Source organism: Thamnophis elegans, chromosome 1, assembly GCF_009769535.1.
Source record: "Thamnophis elegans isolate rThaEle1 chromosome 1, rThaEle1.pri, whole genome shotgun sequence".
Lineage (NCBI taxonomy): Eukaryota > Metazoa > Chordata > Lepidosauria > Squamata > Colubridae > Thamnophis > Thamnophis elegans.
The window spans coordinates 153311741-153330887 of NC_045541.1; the positions used below are offsets into that span (position 1 = coordinate 153311741).

General features: G+C 37.5%; 1 protein-coding gene across 2 annotated transcripts in view; it reads left to right on the forward strand.

The window, feature by feature from the left end:
• The window catches only part of PPP2R5E (protein phosphatase 2 regulatory subunit B'epsilon), a 68766-nt gene extending 64589 nt beyond the window's left edge, over positions 1–4177 (forward strand). The window contains exons 14-15 of one of the 2 annotated variants that reach the window (XM_032235559.1): positions 290–433; positions 1931–4177. In XM_032235559.1, coding sequence (XP_032091450.1) covers positions 290–433; positions 1931–2030 — 244 coding nt within the window. In that variant the 3' untranslated portion in view covers positions 2031–4177. The remainder of the gene's footprint in view (positions 1–289; positions 434–1930) is intronic. The other variant, XM_032235569.1, reaches the window with a different exon arrangement.
• The last annotated feature ends 14970 nt before the right edge of the window (positions 4178–19147 follow it).

Here is a 19147-nt window from a genome sequence, read left to right on the forward strand (position 1 = left end):
AAGATAGTGTTCAGAATATACTAGATTTTTTGGTGGAGTGAGAAAGTATTTGACACTAACCCTTGTGATTTCTACCTGATCGTTTACTGAAATCTCTGAGCAAAGTGACACATTTTCAGTCCTGCTTTTCTGCATTTATTATCTTGATACATCCAAGGCTTTGACATTGCAGGATCTAGAAGAAGTGCCATTCATACAATCATTAGTTGCACCTTAGATAAAATGTTTCTCTGTCTTTTCCTTAATAATCCTTCTCCAATTATAGTTCATCTTTTGTCTGAAATTTCAGCTTATCCAAAGCAGCAGGTGAAACTAATGAGGAAACTTCGGGAACTCTGGGCAGTTTGCGACTTGGTGAAAGTCGTTTCTTTTGTGAGACTTGGGGTTCCCACAAGCAAAGCGAAGGGTACTGTATGTCATCAAGCCTTGTTAGGTTAGTATAGCCTCTCACATATTTTTGGAGGCCACGATGTTGTTTAATTGGATTACCAGGCTCTCATGGCTCACTGCTTTTTTAAAAAAAAATTAGAAATATGAAATGTAATTGGTGGGGTAATAGATGATCTTAATATCATCTGCGCTTTCTACCTTGTGGTATAGACCAATTGATTCTATATTATGCTTTCTTATTAACTTTTTTCTTTCAACTAGACAGAATGTTTTAATATGCAGGAATTTCTAGGAAAACTCATAAAATGTTGCTACTAATATAATAGGAATCATTTTGTAAACTTGATTCATATTCATAGAGAAATTGTACAACCCCAGATGTCAAGCATACAACTTTCATGCTTTGGGCATCTTGGCTGGAATCATATATTAGTTAAACTCAGATTGTCAAAATTAATTTTCAGCGATTTTTCATCAAATATATTTTAAAGCTATGTCCTTTTTACATAAGAATCAAAGAAATTATTTTAAAATTTAAGAATGATTCTTCACTGGTGTGGCTTGTTTATTCTTTTATTAAAAAAAATAAAGCCAACATTTCAATTATTACAAATCCAACTATAATATTGTTTAGAACCAGATATTGACAGCAATGTGGTAATTATAAATACAGAAAACTTTGATGAACTGTAGGATGCAAACCTTTTGTTTTTGCTTTTTTATTAAAAAAAGTTCTAAGATTTCAGATTGTTCATGAATGTGCAATACTATAGTTTCTACATGTATTTGATATGTATTATTTTTCATTCTGGGGATGAATGATTCATTCTATTATACAGATTTTGATGGTAGATTAGTTGGACTTTGAAAAATGGAAAATGAAATATTCCTACTTGTAAACAGGAAAATTTTACAAATCTAAAATAGCTATTTTGTGAAAAGCAGATCTCAAAAATTTTGATCACCATTAAATTACAGCAGGGTGAAAATTAATGCTAGCAACAAATGTTTTCATAAATAATGAAACATAGGAATGTTATAAGTAAGGAGAGAACAAAAAAAAATTCCTAGACACAAAATGTACCTCTCTGGTGCAGGTTTATACTAGACTTTGTGCAATGGTAACTTCTCAGTGAAGAGATACATTAAACACAATATAATTTTAAGTGGTTGTAGATGCAGGAATTACCAAAAAAGCCCAATACCAAAGTATATATTTGATACATAGCTTTATTTCATTAACTTTTAGCAATTTTTTGTTTGTTATCTAGAGCACATTTTCATTCAACAGTGAAGAATTCAGATACATTATGAGAGCCAATGATGCAACTTTTGGACTTGAAATAATTGAATATTACAAGGCACCATTTGTTTGTATTGTTATTTAAATCCATGATGTTATTATGAAGTTTATCTTTTTTTATATTCAGTTTTAGTATTCTTCAGAGAAAAGTGGATACTTGGTGCATAATTTACATCTAATGCTATTTTATAGTGGTTCAGGTGTTAAAATGTTGCCATTTTTTAAAAATTTTGCTAGTGAGAAGAAAAAAGAGAAAGAACGTGAAGAACTATGGAAGAAACTGGAAGATTTGGAACTGAAAAGAGGTCTTAGACGTGATGGAATAATTCCAACTTAACAAAAAGAAACAAAGCAACATTAATTAACCTGTGGAGTCACACATGTATGTAGTAGAAGATGGAGCAACAGTTTTCTGTATTGTGCAACTTTACAGTAGATTTCACATTTGTTTCATTATTACAACAGCACTGTATATATCTGTCTCTAAGTAAAAAAATAAGGACTTCAATCCAAAGTTTGGACAACAGATGGACTTTTCAGAACTTAAAAAAAATCATTGTTTTAACCCTTTAAACCAGTCTTCAAAAGATCTGTTGATGAAAATTGCTATGTCCAAATTCCATTGTCAGGACCTGTTCCTTATTTATCATTAGCAGAGAGTGATACAACTTCAAATGTGAACAATCTTAAATTTAGCTTGTGTTTCTGCTAAACTGTTAAATGTATTTATAGTAAAAGAGAAAAAAGATTGTCATTTTCTTATGAGTTTGTGTAACATCTTTCTCCTCTGATAACTATGATGTAATTTGACTTTTTTTTCTCCTTTTTGCACATCTTCTTGAGTTGAATGTTTATACAGAATAGGGCCATGAAAAATAGAGGTCCTTAATACTAAGAAGTTTTTTTTCCTGGTATAAGCAACTTTTGAGTACCAGACTTGCTTTGGTGCTCCTTCAGTGTGAACTTTATAAATAGTATGAGGTGGTTATAATCAGGATTGGGAAGTATGCTCTGAATGCGTCAATGAATCAGTTGACAGTGAATCAAAGCTCATCTCACCAATCCTTAACTGAGTGTGCAGTGGCAGCAACACAGACTTCAATATATGATCAGTATTAAATGTACACCGTTGATCATATGACCAGATTTGTGTTAGTAATACTGAGGCTAAATTATTGTATTGCTATATTTTTCTTTAGGCCATTTGAAAATAATTTAAAAAAAAAAATACACCAATGAAATGGGTCTATGACTGTCATGATGGATCGAATATGTGTTAACAGGTGAAGGATGAGTTGAGTAAAGAGTTTGAATTATTTGAAGTTGTTGCCTTCCCTCTCTAGATATATATTTATTAAACGTTCCAGCCAAAAGGAAAAAAAAAGAAAAGATGTAATCTTTGGGGAGGAAAGATTTAGTGGTGAGTTTGCACCCTAATGGTATTTCTCATCGCAGTAACGTCTTTTTTGCTTTGAGCTGGAATGGATTATGGATAACATGTTTCAGCATCCTAAAGGTGGATGCCAATCCCAGTTTTATTTGTTATTAAAAGCAGTTCTCAAGATGCTATTGAAAGAAGAATAGCCCAATTCTGGCAATCCTAATGTCCTGAGTATTAATAATAAAATTTAAAATGATTTTATATCAAAGGTGCATTGTGACCAAATTGTTCTAGGTTTAAAAAACAAAGGAAAAAAGAGGGCTGTATTATAAGTATACATTACTGGCTATCTGCTTTGTATTTAAAAGTGGAATCTCACATCTTTGGTAGATAAAATGCTGATAAGACTTGTGTACAGTATATATTTAGCTAATGCAGGTGCATTATTATATACCGTAAGGTATGTGTTTTTCAGGATTTTTCTCCAGGATGCTTTTGAACTGTTATAGACAGCATATGACAACAGTGATTGATAATCCTAAACCATTGATCCAGCATTACTTACAGTATGAAACTGAGTTGTTGTTCATGAGTCTTTTGTGATATTTGCAAAGATGAATTTACAACTTGTTGATATTGACAAAAATGTGGTATTAATTATAAGCTTATATATTTTTCTTCCTGCCATATACATATTTGGTAGACTTTGTGGGTTTATTGTTTTCACCCCCAGCCCCAGCTTCAGCCCCCAGGACAACTGGGAGAGAGAAAAAAACAATCCTACCTGACTATTTTGGGATTATCAGGTCACAGTTTGTACATATGGATCTTTCATACTGATATTGTGAATTGAAGAGCTTTGTAAAAACTTGACACTGCTAAATCAGGGTGGGTTGGGGGATTCAGAATTAAACTAGTCATATATAACACTAAACACAACATGGTTTAATGATATTAATCTAAGCCTCTTTTAAGAACATTGACTGGGACTCAATGTAAACTTGGCAGATGTTGCCAAGGGCAAAATGTTCTATTTTAAAAAGTGCTGGAGCAAAGGTGCAACCTTAAATTCTGAAGATGAAATAAATTTATAACAAATCATATCCCTCAGACCTTCTTGATTTTGACGGTCCTTTTTTTATTGTAGGCTTTGGGTTTAATCTGCTTTTCTGTAACTAAAATATTTTAAAGTAGCTTTTTTTAAAAAAAATCCATGTTTTAGAGTTAGTGACTTCCAGTTGTTTTCAGCAGTGTTACCTTAGGGACAGTTTTGAGATCATTTTTTCTTTAGAGAGGAAAAAATATTCTACAGGCAGGTTTCTCTCTGAAGAGATATAAACATTTAATATGAGATGTTTTCCATTAAGTGACTTTCTCTGAGTAAAGAACCAAGATGGCTCTGAATACTCTAGCCCAGAGCTCAGCAATATTAAACACTCAAAGAGCCACAAAGGTCCTGACCCGGAAGCTCCTCGTTCAATTCTGGAGCCGACCGGAAGTCCTGTTTCCCCACCATAGAATCTCCTCCTAGCTCAGCATCCTTTTTCCTCTGCTGACTGGAAGTCCAGTTCCCCCACCCTAGAGTCTCCTCCTAGCATGGAGTCCTTTTTCCTTTTACCGGCTGGCAACAGGGAGCTGCAGCAGAGGGATGAAAGTGTCACATGTGGCTCCAGAGCCGCAGATTGATGACTCCTGCTCTAGCCTGATTCCATTTTGTTTCTTTCACAGATATTAGGTTTGTCTGTTTGGTTTTTATTTTTATTAGCCACCCATCTCTCTAGGAGAGGGGCTCTTGCAGTGGGACTCTTGCAGATGCCATATTGGTGGAGACTAGAGTAAAAACAGCTTCCGCACAAAAAATGAGTTCATCCCTACCATATATTTTCACATAGGTAAAATAAGAGACAAAATATTAAATGAATGCTAGCAAAACAACGGCTATTATTATGTAAGTGCTAGGCTGTTAAATGGCTCCCCACCCAATGACAAAATTATAACAAATGTATACATCTAACTAACTTGGTGTACAAATCTAAACCTCTATTACATCCATAAACGTAGAACACATTTAACAATTTTATAGCAAATTGGAAAAAGTGCTAAATGCAACATATTTTTAGCTCAAAAAAGATAAATATAGAAGTAAGGAGAAGATAATGAGAAGGAAGGCAGTGACAAATTTCCACAAAATCATGTTGGAAAATAATATTTCTATAGAGGAAATAGCCCAAAAGAGTTTTAATGCATTGTAAAGTCTGCGAAATGAATAAAAGGGAGAAAAAACCACCTTCAAATAATGAATTTGGAGTTAATTACTGAAAGTTATAAGGGCTTCTTGAAGAACCAGTCTTGGACAACATTTATGTTGAGGTGGTGATGGGCAAGCAGTAATTCACATACTTTGGTCATGTGAAATGAGTAGAAGATGAACCAGAAAAAAATGGCTATCTTCAGCAAGTTTGAGGAAAGGAAGAAAATGGATGGATCAAGGACATTGCCAACGTATTCATGTAAGAGCTTCAGATTGTGGCCAAGAACAGTTTAAAATGAGGGCCCTTTGTCCATTCAAATATCAGGGACCAGCAGTGATGTGCAGGCAGGTGAGCACAGCCTCACCGCTCATCATGAAAAGAAAAAAAAGGAAAAAGGCAAGTGCTGAGGTGAGGCTAGCTAGCTGCTGCCTCACCGTGAATGACTGCCTGACTGTTTAAAAATGCCTCTAAAAAAGCGCCCTCTACTATGAGACAGAATTGCATGCCTCATCTAGTCTGACTTTTTAGGCATTTTATGATCGCTCAAGCAGAATTAAGGAAGGCTTAAAAGCCTAAAACGTCCCAAGGTAGGTGAGGCACGCAGTTCTCCTGCCTCATAGTAGAGGGTGCTTATTCCTGTGACTCAAGAACAACTACCCCTCTTTCCTTTTTCTTCCCTTCTCGCTTGCGATACAGTGACAATAAAGGGAGAGCGCAGAGATGTACCTTCATCTCTTCATTGATTTCCCTTTTTAAGGGATGAGCCGGCTTCCTGCTTCTTTTATTTTCTGGAAGTCTCACTTCTTTCTCCATTTCTGCCATTTTTTATTTTATTTTTTTGTTTGGTGTGCGTGCATGCGTCTCTCTGTGTGTGTATGTGTGTGGTGTGCACAATGTGTGTACTTTGGTGGAGATGAAATGGCTGCTGGTATTATTTGGGAAAAAGCTTTCAGGGGAAGGTTGTGGAGAAGAAGGGAGGGAGGACGGGAGTGGCTTTTAGCACTGATTTGTTTCCCTCTCTTTTCTCTCTCTTTCATTCTCTCCCTTCATCTCTCTTTCATTTCTTTCTCCCTCTCCCCCTTCTCTCTCTAACTTGTTTCCCTCTCTTTTCCCTCTCTCCCATTCTCTCCTTCCAGCTCTCTTTCATTTCTCTCTATCCCTCTTTCTCCCCTTTTCTCTTTCATCTCTTTCTTGGAAGCAAAATAAAAAGACTCAGAAAATAAAACCAAATTAATTGATTTCAATCTTTTTTAAATATTCAGGAATGTTTGTTTGTTTGTTTGTTGGATTTATATGCCACCCTTCTCCCAAAGGACTGAGAGCGGCGTACAACATAAAACACATATTACAAAAGTTTAAAAGGAAATTAAAGTATCCAAAAATGAACCCAATTAATATTAACAATAAAAATTTAAAAATTACATTAAAATTAACAATTAAATTAATCATTTATTTTATTCTGTTCAGGCCAGGCGGGCTTGCTGGAAAAGCCAACTTTTTAGGGTGAGTCGGGAGGACAGGAGGTCGGAGATTATGCAAAGCTCCGGGGGCAGCTCATTCCAGAGTGAAGGCGCTCCCACAGAGAAGGCTCTTCCCCTGGGGGTTGCTAGCTGACACTGTCTCGCCGACGCTACCCTGAGGAGGCCAATTCTGTGGGATCGCACTGGACGGTGGGAGGCTACTGGTGGCAGTAGGTGGTCGTGCAGGTACCCTGGGCCTAAGCCATGGAGCATTTTAAAGGTCATAATTAGTACCTTGAATCTCACCTGGAAAACAACCGGCAACCAGTGCAGGCCGCCTAAAAGGGGTGTAACATGGGAGCACCTTGGTACCCCCATGATAACCCGCGCGGCTGCATTCTGGACCAGCTGATGCCTCCAGGAGCTCTTCAAGGGCAGCCCCATGTAGAGAGCATTGCAATAGTTCAGGTGAGAAAGGACGAGGGCATGAGTGACTGTGCACAGAGCATCCCGAGGTGGTGCAGTGGTTAGGGTGCAGTACTGCAGGCCACTTCAGCTGACTGTTATCTGCAGTTCAGCAGTTCTAATCTCACCGGCTCAATATTGACTCGGCCTTCCATCCTTCCGAGGTGGGTAAAATGAGGACCCAGACTGTGAGGGCGATATGCTGACTCTGTAAACCACTTAGAGAGGGCTGAAAGCCCTATGAAGCGGTATATAAGTCTAACTGCTATTGCTATTGCTATCCCAATCCAGGAAGGGGCGCAACTGACGTACCAGGCGAACCTGGTAAAAGGCCCTCCTGGTCATGGCTGTCAGGTGTTCTTCTAAACTAAGCCTCGTATCCAGAAGGACTCCCAGATTGTGGGCCCTCTCTGAGGGGGGTAACATTTCTCCCCCTATCATCAAAGATGGAACAAGATGCACAAACTGGGATGACGGAAAGCACAACCACTCAGTCTTGGAGGGATTGAGCTTGAATCAAGATACTATTTTGTCTATTTTTACTTATGATCACAGCTTTGTAAACATTCCATTGCACATATTGTTACTTACGTTTTAAACTTAATTAAATGCTTTAGACCTGAAATCCGCAATGTGCAACTCTTGGACCAATATGCCCATGGACATCTTTCTTGGCATCCATCAGAATCCTGCCCATTGTTTAATATTTATTAATATAAACAAAATGACACCTAAGGGGTAATTCCAGCTGAGATAGGTTTCTATCCAATGCCAGATTTTTCCAATCTTTTCATCATTTCTCTATTCCTTCTTCTAATCTTGCTGTTTATTCAATCCAGTAAAATCAATATTGTGGCTCGAGGCATGTGCAGACAAATGCTCTAAGCTCTTGTTTGTTTTAAAAAAAACCAACCCAAATTTCATTCATGGTGCACAAAGCTCCAATAATCAAAAAAACATATATCGTTGGATTCTTAACAGAGAGGCAAAAACAACTTTTCACTCTGGTCCAAGGGTTTCTGATTTAGAATGATGTTTCAAAAATCTTAATTGTTATATTTTGCTATGCTTAAAAAGAAATCTAAGAAAGCATTTAAGTTCTTTCATACCCTGCTGAGCAGTTGTCACACAAAAGAAAATGCATATGCATTTTTATTGAAACAGTTCATTTGCAATTCAATGGTGGGATTTGTGACAAAAAGGACTACATAGAGAACAAGAAATTTGCAATAAATCAATTTAAAATCAGCCATCCTAACATGGGTATCTGCAAGGATAGGTGTGTCAAAACCTCCAAGATCTTGGGTGAGTTATTGCACATCAAACAGTCCTTTTTGTATATCTAGCAATGTTGCCCAGGGACTTCAGTTGTGATGTTGTGCCTAACATCTTGCAGATTTTGACCTCACTACCACAAACGTGTATATTTAGATACATATTTTTGTTGGGCTTAAAGCAAATACTGATTTAGCCTCAGTTACTAATTCCTCCCTTCTCTAAGATCTATTTATTTATTAAATTTATAATTTATTCAATCTGTCCAAATTGGGTAAATAAAAATCTCTGGCAAATATTGTTGGATAACCTCAAAATTCTATAGCATCCTGAGAAGGCTAAAAAATGTATCACCTGTCTTTGTCTCCAAATAATTCCTCATTTCCAAAGTTTGTAACATGTCTATATTTAATCATTAAATCCACATATTTAGAAGTTTTTTGGAGGCATATATTTCTCTAAATTGGTGTCACATAGATGTATTCAACTATGATGACTAAAAATTATAGAAAATTTCTCTGACATATTTATTTGCATTATATGCTATTTTAGTAAGTACTTGAAACAGTCTGGTGTAATTCTAGTTCGCCCCTTCTATGGTGCACTATGATTAGGAGGAATTTAAGCGCTGAACAGACTCAACTAGCATTCTAGGCTGTCAGGACTGCGTTGTGTGTCTAGCCTGTGTAGATTTCCCTCACATTGTATGCCACGCTAAATAATAACTAATACTTGATACAGTTGATAATCTTAAAAGTATAAAATGCATAAATTAAATAAAATAGGCACAATCTGAGAGAAAGGAGATGAAGGAAGGCTGATATATGTGTACCTTTAATCAGTCTTGAGTAATGCTGGTCTGGGACCATAATAAAGATTGTCAATCTTGATTCCTGGCAACCCCATGGACAAGTGAAGGGTCCTTGGTGCTCTCTGAGCTTCTTTTCTTGCAGATGTTTCATTACTAAACTAAGTAACATCATCAATGCTGGTTTTGAAGTGTTGACACCCATATGTGGTACCAATAAAGGAGAATATCTGCTAGCAATGTTGATATCACCTAGTTTTGGTAATGAAGTGTCTGCAAGAAAAAAAGTAAGCTCAGAGAGCACCAAGGACCCCTCATTTCAACCTTATTCTCCTTTATTGGTACATGGACAAGTTGAGGCAATTTTCAGAAGTGATTTGCTGTGGCTGCTTTCTTCGTAGTGCTGAGGGAAACTCATTGGAGCAATTAGCTTTGGTGCGTAAAGCAAGAATTCAAGATTCCCATTCTAAGTCCAATTCCTTAATCACTAGATTGGATCTTTGATTTTAATGACTTATTAACTTTTTTTGAATTGTGTTGTGGTTGAAGGCTTCAGCACAAGAGGGCAGTAAAAGCTTAATTTCTACTTCGTAAAACTGTTGAGGTCCATTGCACTTTTTAAAAATAGAAATCCATGAAAATATATGGAAGCCAGTGTAACTAGTTTATGGGTATGAATGAATGAAAGAATGAATGATTATCATTATTTAAATAAAAGAAAAGTTACCTGGAATCAATGTGAGCTTGAGTATTTCTGCAAGGGGACTTGAAATATTTGCTAGTTATGAACTAATGAAATCTAAGTTATAAGTCTTTTCCTGGGATGTTGCTGTAGCACAAATTCCCAATCTTGGCCCACATTTGCTGGACTTCTAGGGAAGAAATAGTGAAGATTGCTCCACTGAATGCAGAGCCAACTACTACGGCAGAATGACAAGCAATAAGTAGAGCAACTCTGTAATTCTCCGGAAAAGGAGAAGACTTGAGATCACCCACAATGCTCCAGATAGTTGCTCCTTGTGAGGATACTGCAGAAGAGATGAGAGAATGTCATCTTCACTCAAACCACAGTTGGTGCGTTTATGGACAAAGGATCTTCATAATTCTTTTTTCTAATCAGTTTTATGAATTGTTAAAACAGATTTTTCCTTGATTTACAATAGTTTATTTAGTGACCATTCGAACTTACAACAGCACTGAAAAAATGATTTATGGCTGCTTTTCACACTTATGACCATTACTACATCTCTATGGTCATATGATCAAAATTCAGGTGTTTGGCAACTGACTCATTTATGACAGTTACAGTGTCTTGGGATCATGTGAGCACTTTTTGTCACCTAACAAAGTCAATGGGGAAACTAAGTTCACATGTCACTAACGTAATAACTTCAGTGATTCACTTCCCAAATGGGGCAAAAAAGGTCGAAAAATGAGGCAAAACTTACTTAACCACTGTCTCACTTAGCAACAGAAACTTTGGGCTCAATTGTGGCCATAAGTCAAGAATTACATATATGGAACATTTGGTTTGACAAGTCTGAAAACACCAGGTGAGTTTTCCTTCAATCTTTATTGAAAGAAATTTTAAACAAGTTTAAGGAAGGGTTTAAAATAGTCCAGTTTCGTTTTCTGAATAAACAGTGAATGTGTGACTATAACATTGATTTTGGAAAGTTACAGGCAGTCTAAGGGTCCAGGTGGATTTGAAATAAAATTTTGAAATTAATTATAAAAATCCATCCTGTTCAAAAATACTGTTGTTTTAGATTTTTTTTTAAAAAAAAGAAAAACCAGTGGAATTTTGAAAGTTGGAGACTAGAGGAGATTAGGGTACATTGTTAAAGACTACAATTAAGAAATGAACACTTAAATTTGATTTAAATTCATTGACAAAGTTATTAATAGACCAGCTAATTGCTGTGGACATAGTATCAGCAAGGCATTCGACAAAATAGATCACAACCTATCGTATTTTTCAGAATATAAGACTCTGGAGTATAAGATGCACCTTAGTTTTTACAGAGGAATATAAGAAAAAAAAAATCTGCCTCTGCCTACCAGCATCCATCAGTATTTATCTGGCTAGTGTCCTTAGCAAACAGCCTGGTCAGCTTCAGCACGTTAGCCTGAATCAGCATGAGCAGCTGATTGGCGGGTGGATCTGCTGTTCCCAGAGGTCAACTTTAGCAACAGGTTCACTGGTTGTGAACTTGCACGTGGCTTGTTCTATAAAGGCTGTTGAAATCATTTAGCGTGGGGAATAGCAAATACCCTAAGAAGATTAGAAACAAGGTATCTAACACTGCTAGTGCACAGGCAGGAGAAAATATCAGCAGGGTTTGAATAGTAAAAAATTCTAGATTTCGTCATGTTTATTTCATTGTATTTACATAGCCACCCACCTCACAGCAGGTGACTCTTGTTAAGATTGAGTTGGAGTATGATGAGGCCCTAACTTTGAATGATCGTGCAATTGAAAATTAAATTGGTGTAGTCAATAAACAGTATCCAGTATTTAAATATTTCCCTACTTCTTCCCAATTAGCAAGGACATTTGGTCTTTCATTAAAATTGACCTTGCTCAGAACAGATGGCTTAGTGATGGAGCTTTGCCTGCAGGTAGAACTCCAAACATCCCCTATTAAATTAATCTCAAATAGTGGATGATGTGGAAGATCCTGTAATACTACTATTGGTCAGAATATTGGACATTCCCATATAAAGGGTGTTATGCTTTATGTAAGTAGTATTAATACATGGGCAATATGCACAAATAATTTTTCATTTCCTACTGGATGTAGCTCAGGATATCATATCTGAATTACAAAAATATGCACTATCACTAGATGACATCATTTTATATATTCCCCTGTTGCCGTTGCCGTACCTGAATTTCTGTGGCCTAGATGTGGTAGCCCTGAAATCTAGTCATAACATTTGGTTTTCAAGAACCATCTAAACAAATAATGTTGACTGGAGGATGACCTCATAAAGATATCATTGTCCTCACACAGCCTTTGGAGAAAAGTGTCATTCAATACCTGCCAAATATCTTGATTTCCTGCCCTTGGCTGCTGGGAATTGCATGTGTACGGTATTACTGAATTGTTTTGTCTCCGTGCTGAAGAAATCTAATGAAATCAGATGGATGTGATGAAGCTGAATGCAGCTTAATTGTTCATTATTAAAATAGAGCCTATATGGCTGAATTACAGGGGGGAAATGTCATGAGATGTGCCATCAGTTCACTGATAACATGAATTTACTAGTTAGTTAAACACGAAGACATGGCTGAGTTGTGCAAGTTAATTATGGTTTAAGGACAGACATGCCCTTTCCTCAAGGTTATTATACACATATGTTCTTTGTATTTCTGTGGTAATCTGTGAACTAATAATTGATTTGGGCATCTGAGTTCCATATTTCCTCGCTCAAACAAACTTGGGCATTTATTTGGAATTCTCAGAAAACAGGATTAAGCCCTTCACCTCAGCTCACCAAGCAGCCTACTTAATAAGATTTGAACACTTCAGGATGAGATCACAAAAGCAAATTTTCTGCAGAATGAAAAAAAAAGGAGAGCTACTTCACCCCAGTTCTTGGGGGAAATGGCACGTGATTGAATACTGTGTCCATATTTCTTTTTAATTCTCCTTTGTATGACATAATGTTTACTAAATTTAATAAATGTATTGCTGGAGAAATAGGCTCTTTATAAAACTCTATGTATTCATTGGGTCACTTCCAAAGTTCCCCTGCTATTTCATAGGCTTACACAAGTACAGGCTACATGTAGACCAGTGAGCTTCCTCACTTCCATCTGGTCTGTTTCACTCGTCACCTTTTATCTTTATATTTTATCTTTTACTGATTTTATAGTAACTTCTTTTATTATTGTGAAATCTCCTTCTGAGCCGCTGAGAATCAGGTGACATACAAGTTTAACAACCACCACCACCACCACCATGTCTTTGGGAAAGGTTTGATAGGTGGATAAAAATGTCAAATTCAATCTAACCATTTGGTCGACTGTGATAAACAGTAGCAATATATATTGCTTCCTAATGCTTTACAGCCCTCTCTAAGGCACTGCATAACGGAGTGAGCTCCCATTATTTGTCCCAACTTCTGCCAACCTAGCAGTTTGAAAGTATGTAAAAATGCAAGCAGAAAAATAGGAACCACCTTTGGTGGGAAGGTAACAGCGTTCCGGGCTCCTTCGGTGTTTAGTTATGCTGGCCACATGACCATGGAGACATTTCCGCACAGCACTGGCTCTTTGGCTTTGAAACAGAGATGAGCACCACCCCCTAGAGTTGGGAACAACTAGCACATATGTGTGAGGGAAACCTTTACCTAAGCAGTTTACAGGGTTAGCATATTGCTGGGTCCCCATTTCCCCATTTTACTGACTTCAGAAGAATGGAAGGCTAAGTAAACCTGGAGTCAGTCAAGATCAAACTCCTGACAGTAGGCAGAGTTAGCCTGTGTCACTATTCTTAATAATAATAATACCATGGTACGGTACAATAGAAGAAAATCACAAAGCATCAAGATCTGAAAATCAAAATTGAAACATGGTATAAACTGTGGTTCCAGTGGGTACATTGGGTGCCATACAAAAAATCCTGGACATAATTTAGAAAATCTGCATGTTGACAAAAATTTCTATCAATTACAAAAAGCCAGACTGCTTGGCTCTGCACATATCACACACTATACACGTTATGATATATTAGGTTCTTGGGAAGAACTCAGTGTGAATGAAGGCCAAAACCAGCTAAAGAACTGGCATTGGTGACTTCATATTGCTGTAATCAGATTATAATAATAGTTCTGGTCTGGAGTATTGTAGGAAATTAAAATAGTTGCTTTTGCTCACTTAGAGTCCTACAGTTTGCTATTTTGACTACTTCTAGGGATGCTGAATTATTTTTAAAGAAAAATGATTATATAAATTTAAGATGAATTTAACCAATTCTTGTCATTATATATTCTTATATTAATAAGTTTTTTTCATAACATATTAGACTTGCCAATACAACTTTTCCATGGATGGACGTATTGACTATGGATGATTGAAAAGTTTGCATTCCTTCTTAAACGTATTTTTCTCTCTCTCTCTGTCTTTCCACACATACACACATCTTTATAGTCATTCAAATTTTCATAGTTTTAAATAAGTGGAAATTTATGGATATATTTTTAAAAAAAAAATCAATTTGGAACCAGATCCAAGAGAAACTGACATAAGTTCTTTGTGTGCATTTACACACAGAAGAAATGGGTGAACAATACAAAAATGTTGGTTGCCATTTCAGTATTTCATAGTGCCACATAGTTGTTTGAACAGAATTTTCTACTTTTGTGATAGAAAGTCACCCCCCCCCCACAGCTCCATTTTCACTGGCAGAGGTTGCAGGAGGCCATCGCAGCCCAAAACAGAGCATGAGAGGGCTGTGTGCGGTGCTCTGATGCTTCGTTTTGCTGGAAGAGGCACCATGGGCTGGTCCTTTGCTGTTTCCAGGGCGGCCCAGTTGGCCAGATTCTAAGAACCCCATGGGCTGAATCTGGCCTTCGGGCCTTGAGTTTGACACTCCTGGCTTAGATCATGTGACAGTGGGATGCTACAATGTAAATGCAAGCCAGTTTGCCAAGGACCCAGATCATGATCAACTGTGAAGATGCTACGATGGCCACAACTATGAGGTCCTGTCATAAATAGTGTTTGTTTAATGCCATTGTACTTTTGAAAAGTCACTGAATGGTGTTAAGCGAGGCCCGTCTGTGGTTCTATTAAAAAAAATTACTCTCATTTAAAAAAAAAACATTCTTTTTTCATGTCTTATTTATATAACACTCAATTTTCATCAAACAGTGTGTATTCTGGGTACAATTATGTTTAGATTATGTTTATACATCTTCATTATATTTAGTCATCACCATCATTATAATAATATTATAATATTATAATCTTTATACTTAACATTTAACATAATCTTCTTTAACGACTCTCCTCTATACCATTACCTACCTTTATATCACCTTTTAAAAAAACCATTCTTATTCAAGTACATACATTTCCCCCCAAATGAGAATATTTTGCTCAATCTCTCATAGGTGGAGAATGGGACTATTTTACAAGGTAGCTGGTGGGTAATTATGTCACTATCTCTGGGATAGGCCACCTTCAGAAGATTTGATGCATTCAAAAATGTCAGCAATGAACTAGAGATGTTCATCTCAGCACTTGATGGAACACTATTCAAATTGCTATTGTGAATGGAAAGCAAAATATATGTGTTTGGCTTAATTGCCAGGGAAAACAGAAATTCCTAGGTAAGCCATTAAAAGGATTCTCTTGTGATGGGAACTAAATTAGTTACTACGGCAAGAAATCCAACCCCAGTTGCATCATGCCTGGAAAACTTAGGCAGGGTGTGGGTGAGCTGAAAGGGAGGTGGTTATTTTCATTTAAAAAAAAGCTGTATTTTAAAGCCAACCCTTTGCCCCTCCCGTGATTTCAAGTGATAATTCTTTTTAACGGCTTCTGAAAAGAGTTGAAATAGTTTTACAGCAAGTATAGAACTGGTTTTGCTGAGGGTGCATCCCCGCATTTGGACTAGTGGAATTAGCCTTTAAAAGCCTTTGAAAAAGATGATAGGTAGATAAATAGATAGATAGATAGATAGATAGATAGATAGATAGATAGATAGATAGATAGATAGATAGATAGATAGATAGATAGATGATAGATAGCTATAGATAGATGATAGCTGGATAATAGATAGATAATAGATAAATGGATGGATGGATGGATGGATGGATGGCGAATAGCGGATGGATGGACAAACAGGTTAGAATGCAGTATTGCAGGTTAATTCACTGCCACCATCAGGAGTTCAATTCTGACCAGTTCTAGGGTGACTCAGCCTTCTATTCTTCTGAGGTTGGTAAAATGAGGACCCAGATTGTTGGGAGCAATATGCTGATTCTGTAAACTGCTTAGAGAGGGCTGTAAAGCACTATGAAGTAATTTATGAGTCTAAGTGCTACTGCTATTGCATGATAGATGACATATGACAGATGATAGATACATAGACAGATGATAGATAGAAGATAGATAGATGGATGGATGGATGGATGGATGGATGGATGGATGGACAGACGGACAGACAGTATTACTGATACCATGCTGCAAAATATCAATGTCCAGTAACATTTATTTTTATCAAAACAGAACAGAACAGAGTTTGAGGGGACTTTGGAGGTCTTCTACTCCAACTCCCTGCAGAAGCAGGAGCTCCTATGCCATTCTGGACAAATGGTGGTCCAATCTCTTCTTAAAAACTTCCATTGATGGAGCACTCACAACTTCTGAAGGCAAGCTAGTTCCACTAATTAATTGTTCCCACTGTCAGGAAATTTCTCCTTAGTTATCTAGATTGCTTCTCTCTTTGTTCAGTTTTTATCCATTGCTTCTTGCCTTTCCTTCTGGTGCTTTGGAAAATAGCTTGACCCCCTCTTCTTTGTGGCAGCCCCTCAAATATTGGAACACTGATATCATGTTAAAAAATGTTTATATATTTATTATACATAAAGACTGCCAAGTATCTTAATGGATTGCTAGCAAAATACAAATCCACAGTTGGATGCTGCTGGAAAACATAATGTGATGTTAAGTCACATTATGTGAAACCCAGCGTCCAAGTCACAAGATCACCATTCTATTGTAGTCTGAATTAGTCAGGCCACCTTTAAACATTGCTTAAAGATTGGGTATCACAGTTGATGCAGGTTTCAGCAACTGGTGCATCTCCAGAAAAGAAGAACCACAGAGTTAAAGGTTCTAGAAATCAAGGCCTAGAAGGAATTACTCAAACCACTTCTTCTGCAATAGACAAGGTTATGGGGAGATAATGGCAACAATCATATTTGAAAAATTGCTAAATAGGAGATGGAATTAAAGTATTCTCCTTTGCTCCAGAGGACAAGATTAAGTCCCATGCCTGGAAATTGCAAAGAATCAAGAATCGACTTTTGGAAGAAAGGACCTAAAGTACCGTATTTTCACGACTATAAGCCGCACTGAAAATCCTAAAATTTGATCAAAAACCGGCAGTGCGGCTTATAATCCGGTGCGCTTTATATATGGAGCAGTTTCCCTCCCCAGCGCCCAGGCTTTCTTCTCCGTTCGCGCCTCCCGTCCCTTCCACCGTCTGAGCAGTTTCCCTCCCCAGCGCCCAGGCTTTCTTCTCCGTTCGCGCCTCCCGTCCCTTCCACCGTCTGAGCAGTTTCCCTCCCCAGCGCCCAGGCTTTCTTCTCCGTTCGCGCCTCCCGTCCATTCCACCGTCTGAGCAGTTTCCCTCCCCAGCGCCCAGGCTTTCTTCTCCGTTCGTGCCTCCCGTCCCTTCCACTGTCTGAGCAGTTTCCCTCCCCAGCGCCCAGGCTTTCTTCTCCGTTCGCGCCTCCCGTCCCTTCCACCGTCTGAGCAGTTTCCCTCCCCAGCGCCCAGGCTTTCTCCTCCGATTGGTTTTAATGGGGAGGTCTGATGGAATAGCGCTTAATGGGAGAAGGATTAATAGTTTCTCGGGTTCAAGCTGCGGATTCTAACTTTCACAAAGGGAACTAAAGCTGAGCAGGTAATTGCTTTATTAAAGCCGATTCAGTTCGCGGGAGATATTTGGTGCGCTTCTTTGAAAATCTCCCTCCCAATTCTGCCCAACGCCTCCCCGACCTTACTGGACGAACGGGGGGGGGGTATCATATAGTGCGGAGTGCAAGGAGTGGCAGGTTGCGATTTCGTTAGTAATTGCAAAAAAAACGTGCGGCTTATAACCCGGTGTGCTTTATATATGGAAAAAGTTTGAAAAATTAATGTTAACTGATACTGCGGCTTATAATCCGGTGCGGCTTATGGTCGTGAAAATACGGTATTTTGCAAAAATCTTTAAAGCGTGAAATGCTCCCTGTAGTCAGTTACAGTCCCCTCCCTTAATTTAAATTACCGTCTTTTGAAAACTCTTGAATTGTGCCAGAATTGTTCTTATCAGATCTTGATCTGCAATTAATTCAAACATAAAAAGTTCACTGAGAAAGAAACAAAATGGGAAATGGAAAATATACAATGAATCCATTGTGTAATTGAACTTGTTTTCCCTCTTTCAATTAATCAGTTCTGAATTGAATAGGGCCTGTGTCTCTTTACAGAAAATGTAATGGTATTATCCAAAGCTATATTTTTGACTTATTTTTATTGGCATAAAAAGTTGTCATGTGGCACTTTTTGATATAATTGCACAGCAGAAATGAATTTGTTTATCCTCTTGTTTGGAAAGGGAGTAGTAAAGTGAAATTCTTCAAAGGGTCTAGTCCAAAGAGGCTAATCCAGCTCCTGTAAGATAATTTTAAAATAGTCACAGTGGCTAAACTGTTTTAGCTATGACCCAGGAACCTTTACAAAAGGAATATATAATAAAGAATATCAGAGTTGTAGGGGACCTTGGAGGTCTTCTAGTCAACCCCCTGCTGAAGCAAGAGACCCTATAACATTTGGATAACCATTTGTCTGAAGTGAAGACTTAGAAGACCTTCCACTTTGTTATTCTATTCATTTCAGACAAATGTTTGCTAGTCTCCTCTTAAAAGCCTCCAAAAGACCCCAAAAGGGGTCATGACCCACAGGTTGAGAACCACTGATCTAAATGCTATTGCTATGCTATATAGTTTTCTTGCTTTTTTTATTGGATGATCCTGAGTTCCCAAAGCCACTATACCTCGGATTCAACTCTTCATCGATTTATATTTTCT